Below are 13,664 nucleotides of genomic sequence, written 5' to 3'. Positions count from 1 at the left end.
ACTTAATTGGTTCGCTGTAAATTTTAAAACAACTGTAATAATCAATCAACTGATCTGAGAAAACTTGCTAACCATCGGTTCATTTCTTCATTTAGAGGGCGCCTTGATTTTTAAAATTCTTTAATGACAAAATGCTACGTGTACGAGGTTGTACATACAAACATGGACCCGTAATACGAATTTACACGCCTTTAAACATGAAGCCGGAATGTGGTGTATTTAATATTCATCTTGCATTTGGTGTGCTGTTTTGTCACACAGCATCTGTGTTTTAATTATACTTCTCTCAAGTTAATATTCAAAATGGAAAACAGGGAAGAGAGTCTAGATTCGCTTAAATCTGAAAGAGAACTGCTAAAACGTGAAATTGAACGATTGAATTGTGAGCTTGCTCAAACCAGTCATGAAAAAATTCAGTCAGCTCAGTATGGATTAGTTTTATTAGATGAGAAAGAATCACTGCAACTGAAATGTGAAGAACTTGAATTACTTTATGATTCAACTAAACACGATTTGGATCTGCTAAGAGAGGTGAGTGTATATATTACCCGAATGTAACGATGGTTATGTCTATGCAACGTGAATTTGAAGAGCATTTTGATATTAGTTGCATATTAACTTCAGTTTCTATTATTTAGTTCATCTTTATTTCATATATTCGAAATGTGTTTCGATTTCAGTTACATTTTCAATTTCGCTTTCTGTTTTTTGTTTGCGTTTTATGGTTATATTTCATTTTTAGAGAAGCGCTAGTCTGTGACGCTAATGATACACAGCATCCGTTTACGCAGATTGTTTTCTTATATGGGGCTTTTTTTTTTTTTTTTTTAATTATAAGTAGTGTGCAGAATGTCAGTTTTGGATATTAAAAATGTCATCTCCAAAAATTTACCTCCACTGCGCCTATCATATTTTTATTTTATTTTATTTTATTATTAGTGGTTAACTAAATGCTACACAGTTGTTTTGGCAGGCAGCAAACACAGGCGTGCGCGATTAGAAATGTAACAGGGAAGTATTTCATGTTAATATCTTTCGCCATGAATAGTACGAATTCCATGAATTAATAAAACAGGCTTCTATTGTTATTTGCATTTTTCATAAGGCACATTATGCTGCCCAGAGAAATGTTGCAGACAAGTGACGAGTAAAGCCGCCCACACAAGTTCGCTAGGATATGCATATCCAGTATGACATTAGAAGTTTATGGTGTTCATTGCAATTTCAGGCAGTTGATAAATGGAGTGAAATAGGGGTACTACCCTAACTGTAACTTTTAATTTAATAATAAATTTTTTAAATGGAAATTGTTGTGGTATTTGAATTGACCGTGAAAAAAGCTGGAAGTTCCTGAAACCTGTTCAGAGCTGTTCATGCATGATGCCTTGTATAGTATCATTATTCCAGAAAAATATTTTAATATATTTAATATGAATGAATCTAATGGCCCTTTTTTTTTGGAATTAAACATATTAAGAATTGCATTTACTTTATTTTAACTGTGTAATTATGTCTTTGTTTCCTTGCATGTACTGATGTGGTAACTTTACTATATGGTTATACATAATATAACTTTTCTAAATATTGTACAGTACAAGTCTGTTATAATGAAGATAAATGATACTTAAAAAAAAAGCGCCTTGCTATTTGAATTAAGAAATTAATTTAAATAATAAGTTAATAAAAAAATACATTATTTACATTATGGTTATACTGAAAAACAGGTGTACATTTTTTTTTTTTTTTTTTTTTAATGCAAATCTCAAATACAAAAGGTATTAGAACCTGTAGTATCATGCATTGAGAAGACAAAAGGCATGTTTTGGTATTAGGTTTGAATTTCTACAGTTTGTAATTTTTGGGAAATATAATGTGAGGTAAGATTGTTTTAGAGAACAAAATTTGCTTCAGTCAAAATCAAGCCCACTGTTTATTTATTTAGATTTTTGTACTACTGCTAAAAAAAAATGCCCATCTCACAATACAGTTGCTAAATCTTCAATTGATACATAAGTCACTTCTGTATAACATTCAAGGTCTGTATCAAATTTGTGAAGGCATAATACAGTTAATTATCATGTGCCTCATCATCTGAACTCATTTTATTTTCATTATTTCTGATTCTGGAGTTTTCTTATATACCAGTAACTGCTCATCTATGTTATGTTATTGTAAACTTTAAAAAAAATAAACGGTAGACTTATTTTTAGGTAACTTTGAATTTGCTTTTTGCCCGGACTTGGAATGTTAACCTTAAACAAGTCAAACCAAATTATAAATCAAATTCAAAAGTTCCATGACTGAAAAAAAAAAATTTTTTTTTTTAATACAAGTATAAAACACCCAGTTTATTTTGGAAAATTGCACAGAAATTCTTATCACAGTGCATCCAGCACATTTCCTTATCAATGCCAGTACAGGCCTGACATAGCTGAGTGGTCAGGAGCGAGAGTGCAATAGCACGCGCTCTTTGAGCAGACCGGGGTTCAAGCCCGTGACTACTAAATATGATTAATGGTTGTACTGATGATTTATTGTAAACTCCACTGACCTGGTGGTTGTGACAGAGTATAAACAAGAAAGTTTTTTTTAAAAGTAATTTGTCCCTATTGAATTTCTTTTTCTGTTTTATGGTTCAGATGAGTTACAAAAGCCATTGCTACATATGCTTTGAATATTTAGAATGTCTGCATATTAATAATAATATGCAGACATTCTAAATCTTCAAAGAGCTGTGACAGAATCTTCCAAAATGATTTTTTTGCATTCGAACATCAGAGCTTTGGTGATGCTGGCAATGGTGCTTGGATGTAGAGAGAATTGTTAGTTTTATATATACCTTTTGATACTCTTTTATAAGATCAGGTTTGCATTTTGTATACCAGGGATCCTTAATGGATGAGAAGGGAGTTAATTTTTAGTATTTTAGAGCAATGGAATTTGTCAAATATAAATTACAATTAGAATTAGCAGAGGCATATGATCAAGAAAGCAAGCTTATACAGCATCAGCCAAAAAAAAAAAAAAAAAATTCTTCCCATTTTACTCATCCATTCACTCTAAAAGTTTCTCTAGTTCAGCCTTGAATTTATTTAAGCTGTCAACTTCCACAATGGCAGATGGAAATTTGTTCCAGTAATCAACCACCTGCTGGTTAAAGGCAAATTTCTGCACATCTGTTCTACAACTGTCTTTCCTCAATTTCAATTTATGCTCTCTCAGGTGCAGAAACTGAGCAAGAGGAAGAATCCCATCAGCACTGAGTCTGCACAAACCATTCAAGGCCTTATACACCTCAATCAGATCACCTTGCAGGTGCCTAGTCTCCAGATGCTGCAGTTTATAGAACTCAAGACTTTCTTGGTAAGAGCAACCCTTTGTTCCACTCACCAATTTCATTGCCTTTCTCTGTACTTGTTATTGCAGCTCTACATTTTTCCTAAAATGAAACCTCCAGACATGTATACAGTACTCAAAGTGTGGCCTGACCATTGCCTTATATAAGGGGATAATCAGCTCCTTATTCCTGCTAACAAAATTCCTATATATCATTGACAAGACCCCATGATGCACACTTGCAACCTGTCTGCACTGTTCAGAAACCTTCGTGCCTTACTAAACAATTAGTCAATTACCCCCAGGTCTTTTTCATTCTCTGCTACCCGAGTGTAGTACCCCACAGTTGGTATGTTACTCTGGGGTTACTGCTACCCATATGCAGTACTTTGCACTTGTCAATGTTAAACTTCAGTTGCCACCTCTCACCCCATCTGCTCAACTTTTCTAGATCCTGTTGCAGTAGCGTACTGTCATTAGTGTCCTTAACAACCCTGCCAACCTTCGTATCGTCTGCAAACTTTGACATTAAGTTTGATATACCATCATCAATATCATTTATAAATACATAAAACAACGATGGACCCAACACTGAACCCTGAGGGACTCCACTAATAACATTAGCCCACAATCAGCAGTGTCCATTGATTACTACTCTCTGTCTTCTCCCACTCAACCATCCCTTTATCCATAGCAGCAATTTGCCTCCAATGCCACACTGCTCCAATTTGTTCAGCAGTCTTCCATGTGCAACAGTATCAAAGCATTCTTAAAATCCAAGTATATGATATCAAAATAATTTTTTGCATCCAGTTCCTTTGTGACCACATCATAATATCCGATCAGATTGGTCAGACAAGACTTCCCCTTAACAAACCCTTGCTGTGTCTGATCTATAACAGCAGTCTTGTCTTGATGATCTTGCAGCACTTCTTTAAGCAGTGATTCCATTATTTTCCCTGGAACAGAAGTTAAACTGACAGGTCTGTAATTACTCGTGTCACCCTTAGATCCCCCTTTGTTAATTGGGGCTACATTTGCACAACTTCAGTCCCCTGAGTCCAAGGGTGCCTTCATAATTATGGCTAAGGGCCAGCTTACTTCCTTTGCTGCCTCCTTTAATATAACTGGATAGATTCCATCCACCCCCAGGTGCTTTTCTCATGTTTAACTTCAATAATTTCTCCTCCACTTTGCTCTCAGTTATTCCAAAATCATTTAACTTTCTGTTAGAATGATAAGCTTCTGGCCTCCATTTCCCAACAGAATTCCTCACGTGAATGTAGATGCAAAATACTCAGTCAGTTTTTCAGCTATCTGATCAGGATCATCAATAGTCAAACCATTGATATGAAGTGGACAAATCTTATTCATCCCCTTCCTTCTAGAGTTGATATAAGTGAAGAAGTCTTTGCTGTTTTTCTTTGAATCCTTTGCCAGAGATTTCTCATAATCTACCTTTGCTTGCCTAACCTCCTTTGTGGCTTAATTACAGATCTATTTTATATCTACCATGGACATCTATGTCTCCTGATAATTTATATGCATCCCATTCATTTTTCTTCTCTACCATGAGTCTCGTTAGTTCATCTGACATCCATTTAGGTTTAAACCTTGAATGGTGTTTCTTAGTTGGCATGAAAAGCCTAGTAGCCTCCAAGATTAATTCCTTGAATGCTTCCCATTTAGAATTTGCTGTTGGTAACATGAACGGTTGGTCCCACTGCATAGAATTTAAAAACTGTCTGAGACCACCACAGTCACCTTTATGAAAGCAAAAACTCTTTCCTTTACCCCTGATGGTAGTTATATCCTTGAGTAAATCCAACATCAGTACACTGTGATCACTGCCACCTAGTGATTCCTTTATGTGCAGATTCTTAATGTATGAATAACCACTGCTGATAATCAGATCACGAGTATTACTCTCTCTGGTTGCTTTCTTGTACATGCTGCTGTAGAAAATAGTCATCCAATAAATCCACAAAAATCTTGCTAGTGTGCGAGTCACCAACCCCACAAGTTCCAGTCTATATCTAGGAAGTTATAATCCCCCATATAAGACAATCTGATTTACTGGCCCATACTATTTCTTTGTACAGTTATTTGTTGTACTCATCAGATTCAGTAGGCCTATAACCCACTCTGAAATATACACATTGGCAAAATGGCCAAATAACCTTCATCATGCATGTTACCAAATGTAAAAATGGCCAAACAAAATTTATTTCTGACCAAATATACTACCACCAGCTATTCTGCTGTTAATAGTATATGTTAATAGTAATCATTTGCCAACAAATGTAGTCTGTGCTCATTGCCACACAGCTTCAGGTTATATATCACAACGCTTGCTCTGATATATAATCTGAATCTTTCCACTAATTAAGTCCAAGTTGTTTGAGACTGATTATTTATTAATCAGTAGTGCTACCATAGTTGAGCCTCTTTTCTGCAAGTATAACGTGAAGCTATTATGCATTGCTAGGGTAGTTGATACACCACTTTTTCCCATTTCAACATCTAATACACAAAGGCATACAGAGTTTCATCGTGGGAAATAAATAAATAAATAAATACATTTACTGTACAAGAGAAATTGAATGATATTATACGATTTTTCCATGGCCAGAAGGCCATAGACTAACAGTGTAAGGTGGGTTAATATATTATAATAGGCAAAACAAAAACTCACAGTAAGAATTGCACACCTTCTGCATCCCAGCACTTCTGGACGTACCACAATTCTATAACATAAATGGCCAACTGCAGTTAGTTGATTATTGGAATAAGCTTCCATCTGGTGTTATAGAAGTGGGTAGTTTGAATAAATTCAAGGAATAAGTAGACAAATTGTATAGGGAGCATGGTCAGATAATATAGAAAATGCCTTTTTTTTTGCTGTTGTTGTATAAGCTTGTTTTCTTGCATCATTTTCCTCTATAATACTGACTTCTGGAACCAGTTGGTTTACAATATAAAACTTAGGCAGATTAACACAAAAGATCTAAAACAGTGTGTTATTCCTTTACCATCAATTGAGTATCCCTGGAAAAACATGTAAATTTTGATGTTGTAAAAAAAAGAAGATACACATAAGCTAATGATACCCATTCCTTTCAGAGTAATCTCCTCTACATCAAAACACCATTGCCAGCATCACTGATGCAACAGTTATAATCATGCCAAGACACAGATTTCCATGCTGCACAGGATCCCTTGATAAATAAGTGTGAACTAATTATTATTTAACTCTGTAATTAAAGTTAAGCTTGGTGTGAGAGATTACCTCTAGATCTTTGTACTTCACTATGATAGGAATAGATGTTTTGCATTTAGAGGCATAATAATGGTCAGTGTTTTAACCCAGTGGTGGTGGTAGGGATCATCCGACAGGTGACCCTTGAAAATAACAATCCCTCATTAACTGTTATTAATGATTAAAAGTCTGAAACTTTTTCTACATTCCTAAATATATTTATTTTATTATTTATTGTATTAGGTGGTCCTGCCAAATTTTGGTAACACTGCTGTCTAATATACAGATAATTTTGATAAGTACTCCCTCCTCTGTGTTTGCCCAATTGCAGGGTGGGAAGACCCTCTAAAATGGCACATTAAATCAATACAAAAATAGATACATATAGAAGACAGTTCAAAGTCAAAGTTATAGATAATTGTTAGCCCATTTCAAAGTCCACAGCATTGTCAGTTAGGGTGGCTGTGGTAAACCATACCAAACCACAATCAAATAATGATGAATAAGAAAATCCTCACGATGTCAAGGAGTTATTCAAGAATCTACATCCCAAAGCCTGAGGCACAATATGGGCAAAGTTACCTTTGCACCAAAAAAATCCAACAACAACCAACCAACCCAAAGTCTGTAGGAACCAGGTACTCTACTGAGAAAAGCCTGCACCACAAGTAGCTGCCTAGGACAGAGCAGAACAGGAACAGAATATCACATTCTTGCCCACTCCCAATGAAATTAATTCATTCATTATGTTCTATTACATGGTGTAATCTTTCATATGAAAACTATGAATTATGTAAGCTAGCTTTGTAACTGAAATACTGCACACATCTTCCATACCTACATTCACAGCTGAATTTCCAAAACATCACAACAGCCTGATCAACCGCAGTGTCATATTCCACCATGAGGGACCCCCAATTTTCTCAATTAGTAGACCTACTCCTGCCATAAAAAATAAGGATTTGATTGTGATTCCGTTACATGAACTCTTGACTCCAGCAAACCAAGTTCACAGAATTCTTGCTCATGCACCACACTATACTGCACTACCAATCCCAGGTTTCCAGATGCAGAAGTGTCCTTTGTCTATCAAATACAGCAGTTGCAAAGTCTTGGAAAACCGAGAAGTTATCATGCATTTCTATTAGAATTATTTCACAGTCTTCTACCATAACTCAGAGATCACTCACATGAGATAACAGTTCAATCCTTAGATTGTTATTTTCCTCACATGTGTACATAATATGTTCCCATGACTCCATTCCACCAAAATGGCAGCTATTTCTTTCAGTGATTTCTGAGTCATACAACTTTGTACTAAAACCATGACCAGTTAACAAGAATATAGCCTGTAAGTTCAGTGCAAACCATTTAGGTTGTACTGATGCTGCATGTTTTAAATCCAGAATAAAATTTTGGGTAATCCATCCTTTATCATATATTCTCCAGTGCTCCTGCCAAACATTTATCAGTGTCCTAGATTCTTGCCTTTTCTCCCCATGGATCTGCCAAGATGTCCACTTCTGTATTCAGAAAAGAGTTTGTAATTCCGCAGCATGCAGAATAAGCTAACCCATACTATGCCTTCCTAAATATAGATAAATTTTTACTGCAGCTATCCCCGAAGGATTATTTTCTGGTTTTTACAAAGTAATAGAGTACAAAATCTCTCAGGTGACCCACCACAAAGTTTCAAATTATTTGTTTATACTTTCATGTTACTTGTTTTTATTCTCCTACTAATTTAATAAATATCTGGCTTTACCCTAGTTGCTTTTGAAAGATTTTTATTGTTTTCATATAATAAAGACAAGAGCATGAAACTCGATAGTCTCTCAAGATGGCTGCTGTTCTGTGGAGGGCAACATGTGAAATTTAAATTTTGCATACTCTGACTTACACCAAATTTGAAATAAGTTCTGAAAAATTTTGAAAATGGAAGTGAATAATAGTACAGGTACTCCCCAACTTACGTAATACTCGACTTACGTATATTCGACTTTACGTAAATTTTTGCCAGCCGGTGCGAACTGAAAAAAAAATATAGAAATGTATTTTGCATCCTATAGGAATAAATGGAGGTATTGTGAAAGTATCATAATTAAACCCAATAACACATTGTGGTAGTTTTTTTTTTTTAATAATTCTTTCCAAGGCCTCAGAAGTTGAAATTTTCGCTATATAACTAAGCAGAAATGGAAATTGTATTAGTTTTATAAAAATTTATGTCAAATAAGCACAACACAAAAATCACTTAACTAAAGGATGCAAAAACAGACCATGCCCAACACCTTTACAAACACTACTATTGGCTGAGAGGACAGGCTACACGGTCTGGCCAGAAAATGCACTACACTGTCATTGTTATCACTGTTATAAGAATCAATATTGAATGCCTTTGTGATATTTTTCTAAAGCACATTTCTGGAGGTCAAGACCATAAAACAATAAAAACAATTTGTATTTTCCATTTTATTGGGCATTTCTGTTGGTGAAATCTGTTATAAACAGGTAGTAAACTCGATCTTATTGCATTTACGATAATACCGATAACTGGAATTGTGTGGGTTTTTACGCTATTATTGTGAAATGTGTTTCCCCTTCACTGAAATCTTCAATCATATAAAAAACATAAATTTTCAGAATCATCTCTTAATTCCTATTCATCTCTATAATAATCTGTATTATAATGATGAAGGGAAAGTGACCAACGGAAAGTGCAAGTGGTGGCAGTGCTAGGAAACGAAACAAAATTGATTTAGAAATGAAGATGAAAATGATTAAGAAGTACGAAGCAGGACAAAGTTTGTCATCTATTGCATGGAATTAGGTCTTGCTGCTTCAGCAGTGAATACTATTTTAAGGGAGAGTGTGCGTGTAAAAGAACATGTTAAAAGATCAACGCATTGAAGATCAACAGTGATCACAAAACAGCATTCAGGTGCTATATCGAAGATGGAAATGCTATTAATAATATGGATGGAAAATCAGATTCAGAAGCAAGTGCTCCTGAGTCCAATGGCCATTCAAGAAAAAGCAAGAAGTATTTATGAAGATATAAAAGATAAGTATGGCAAAATCCAAGCCAAGTTCATGGTAAGCAATGGATGGATTAATAGGTTCAAGCATCACACTGTTTCCACAACGTTAAAGTAAAATTTTTGTAATTGCACACTTTTGTAATTTTGTACACTTTTGAAATTTTTCCTGTGCATGAGATAAAAAAAATATTGAATGAATAATTCTATTTACATGTTCATCAAACGTTTCTTTTTTGCTTCAATCAAATTCAGTGTGCATAGTTGCGAGAGCTGCATAAGCCCTTATGGATATTCTGACTTACATAGTGTTCCGGCGAACACAACCCTTATGTAAAAGTGGAGGTATCTAATATATATATATATATATATATATTTAATTTTTTTAAACATATAGTAGAGTGTCAAAAATCCGAACATCAATAATTCAAAACACCAGCAATCCGAATGAGCCAGCATTTATTTTTTTATGCTGGTGCCATCAAATAATTAGAGTAAGTGCCAGTTATTGCAATCACAGTTTGCAAATTTAATTTTGATTCTATTAAATGGTAATTCTAATAAGCAAAAATCGGAGGAATATTATCCACAGGATATAAAAATGAAGATATAAAGCACAAACTTACACTTTTATTACCTTACCAATTAACAAAATTAAATGATATGCGAAAATCAGAAGAATATTATCCACAGGTCAGCAAAATAAAAATAAATTTATGCTTACATATATATAGCTTAATTAATATACATACAGTACTAACTAAACGTAACACTTGTAATCTGTTATTCAACACAATTTGTAATCTGACGTGGTTTACCAACAATTTTATTCTTAATGTCAAGACGTATCGTGAACAAGAAGGCAAAGTGGTCAAGGTCTTGCATTATCGTAGACAATGCACCATCACATCCTTCAGTGGAAACATTAAACAAAGTAGACGATAGATTCGAGGTCGTGTTTCTTCCATCAGATGTTACCGCATTCCTCCAACTGACCAGGGAGTCATCGAGAAGTTGAAGAGAATCTACAAAAAACAAGTCTTGTGTAGTTTACTTTTAGCAGAAAGCAATGAAGCTTTTTCGAAAAAGCTCAGTCTCAAGGATAGCTGCTACATGTTAGTTGACCCGTGGGAATCGCTCACTGAGCAGAATTTAAAAATGCCTGGAAAAAACTGTGGCCTATTGCAGAAGAAACCATAGCAGATGAGCAGAACTGAACTGCAGGTGAAGGACAAATACTGAATGAGATGATCATTGTTTTAGTCAATCCCTGGGTTTGAAGATTGTGATGAAGGTGATGCAAGGGTGTGGATGGAAAATAATATCGATGCTACAGGGTTTCCTATTTTAAATGAAAACAAAATTGTGAATGTAAAAGAAACTGGAGCTCCTGAAAATGATATGGAGGAAGACGACAACAAAGAAAATGACATCAACACTGGACTGCGTGTGCTGAGGCATTCGCCATGCTAGAGACTGCGATTGTTAGAACGAGCAACAAACTGAATGCTGTCCAACTCAAAACTACTATTGCTGAAAAGAGTGAGAGAGAGAGAGAGAGAGAGAGAGAGAGAGAGAGAGAGAGAGAGAGAGAGAGCGAGCGCAAAGAAATGAAGTTTGAAAATGATGCAGCAAAAAATAAGTAATTATTTTCGTTAAAGCCTATACATATGTGTTATTGTGGTTGAAAGTTCCACTTGTTTTGTTACCTATGAATAAAAATATGTAAGTAAAACTTAGTGATTTTATTTCTAAATTTACTAAACCTTTTTTTTTTTTTTTTTTTTTTTTTTTTTTTGTCTCCAGAACAGTATTTTTGATAATTTCGAAAATCCGAACAAATCAAAGTCCGAACTATCCCCGGTCCCAATTAGTTTGGATTATCAACGCCCTACTGTACATGGCGCACTATGGCCATAGATGCTGAGGCGCTAAAAAAATCCCCAATCAAACAAACAAACAAACCCTACTGTATGCGTAATAATCGGAAATATATGTGATGCAAAATTTTGAGAGCGTAAAGGTCTTTTAACCTTCAAAATGGAAGAGATTAATAAATTCATGTTTATATTTTATGTCTAAAATATGTTTTTTAAATTTTCTTTGGAATTATTTTTTTGATTTTTTTTTTAATAAAAGGCATAAAAAACAGCATTTCTTAAATATTTAATTTTTTATTAAAAATTAGAAAGTTACATATAATAAGGATAACAACACATTAAGAAAGGATGAAGGATTCAGAAAACCAAAATCTTTTAAATTTAAAACAAAGTTTGTCACCTGTCAATTTACCTGCCACTTCATTTGCTACAATTGGAAGTGCCACCACCACTGCTGGCTTAAGAAGTAAACTAAACTGTGTTAGCTGGGTTGGCAGTTTTGAAGGTAGTCATAGGCAGCAGTATGAGCTAGTTGTCAATGTTATAATGATTTCTTGAGCCAAATTTTTATTCCAAATCTTGGTTGTTAACTTTGAGTTACTAGGATTATAATGGCTGTGAGTAAGTTACTGAGCAGAACATCCTGTTTTAGATCCTTTGTGTTAACCTGCCTAGGTTTTACAGAATTTATAGAATTGTGGTATCTTCAGAAGTGCTAGGATGTGTCAGAGGTTGAAATACCTAACTGTTATTTCTTATTATTTTTTAAATGTCACGAGGATCTTATCCATAGGGAGGATGATTATGATCAGTAGTGGCTGTAAAGTGCCATTGAACCATGCCAAAATAACAGTGGAAAAATCAAAGTAAAAAACTTTTTTGTATTTTTGTTTTTATTGTTGATTTATATATATTTATTTTTTTTATTACTGATTTCTATTTATTTATAACTGCCAGTGCTATAATTGATTAAATGTTACTAGGATTACTAGAATGTTACTAGAATCTAAAAAATTCATATGCCACTAAACTGGCTGTCCTGGTGTAGATATAACAAATAACCCACTTGTGCACATAGCAATGCTTTGGAACTCCTCGACATATTCATTTATCCTTCAAATGAATGTAGAGAAGAGTTCCAAAGCATCACTATGTGCACAAGTGGGTTATTTGTTATATCTACACCTGGAGACTCAGTTTTAGAGTGGCATATGACTTTTAGATGTTGACTTAAAATATGAGACTAGAGCAAGGCTGGCTCCAATTTTTATTTGCAACTCCTCCTAGACTACCACCATATCATAGTTAGGAGGCTTGAGTACCCCAGTGATCCCCAGAGCTATACTGGCAGGAGCTTATGCTCCTGGTAGGACTACCCTAGCCAGATAGGTTCAAGGAAAGGAATGAGACAAAGTGTAGTCCACCTTTCATCCTCCAGTCTACATAAAGTGTAGACTGGAGGATGAAAGGATAATCTATCTTAACCCAACAAGCAGCATGCTTAATGGGAAAAGAAGTAGTAGTTTAATTATAATTCTATAGAAATTTTTTTAATTTTTTTATTTTGACACTATCACTTGAAATCACAGGTGGCCACTGCTGATTTTGAAATTGGTTTAAAGTGCTTTGCAAGGAGTGTTTGCCATTTTGGTGGACTTCAATAGTGTATGTTTTCCAAATTGATGAAAACTTTTCTTCTTTGAAGATGATGTTGATTATACCCAGAAGTAGTATTTTTTTTTTTGCCCCTTGATGTCTGACAGTTATTTCTTAATTGTTGTGTTTCCTTTTTTAGCCTTTATCATTAACTGTGTTGGAATTAAAGTAGTTTGATCATAAAATAAAATAACAGGCTTAATTTCAGTTTTGGTATATTTTATACGTAGGTGCTCCTACTCACACAACAATGATTTTTGTTGTAAATAACTTTCGAAGATGTTGCAATTTTCATAATTGAAAAAGAAGATTGTCTGTGTGTGGACTGTGAATTCTGTTTGAAATGTGGAATGAGATTTTGTCTATTTGTGACTGAATTCCATTAGTACTATTGCAGGAATGCCGTAGAGTACACCAGTTAGTACACCAGGAGTTGCAATATTTAAAAACATACACTGAGTGATCATTGAATTATACCTAATACCATGTTGGGCC

General features: G+C 34.5%; 1 protein-coding gene across 3 annotated transcripts in view; it reads left to right on the top strand.

Annotated features, from left to right (window-relative positions):
- Positions 1–209: 209 nt before the first annotated feature.
- The window catches only part of BicD (Microtubule-associated protein Bicaudal D), a 180,472-nt gene continuing 167,017 nt past the window's right edge, over positions 210–13,664 (top strand). For all 3 annotated transcript variants that reach the window (XM_090370923.1, XM_090370925.1, XM_090370924.1), the window contains exon 1: positions 210–531. In XM_090370923.1, coding sequence (XP_090227049.1) covers positions 304–531 — 228 coding nt within the window. In that variant the 5' untranslated portion in view covers positions 210–303. The remainder of the gene's footprint in view (positions 532–13,664) is intronic.

Source organism: Mastigoproctus giganteus, chromosome 3 (genome assembly GCF_048544385.1).
Source record: "Mastigoproctus giganteus isolate SK-2022 chromosome 3, ASM4854438v1, whole genome shotgun sequence".
Classification (NCBI taxonomy): domain Eukaryota; kingdom Metazoa; phylum Arthropoda; class Arachnida; order Uropygi; family Thelyphonidae; genus Mastigoproctus; species Mastigoproctus giganteus.
The sequence above is the reverse complement of the archived record's forward strand: the minus strand, read 5'-3'. Positions and strand labels throughout refer to the sequence as shown.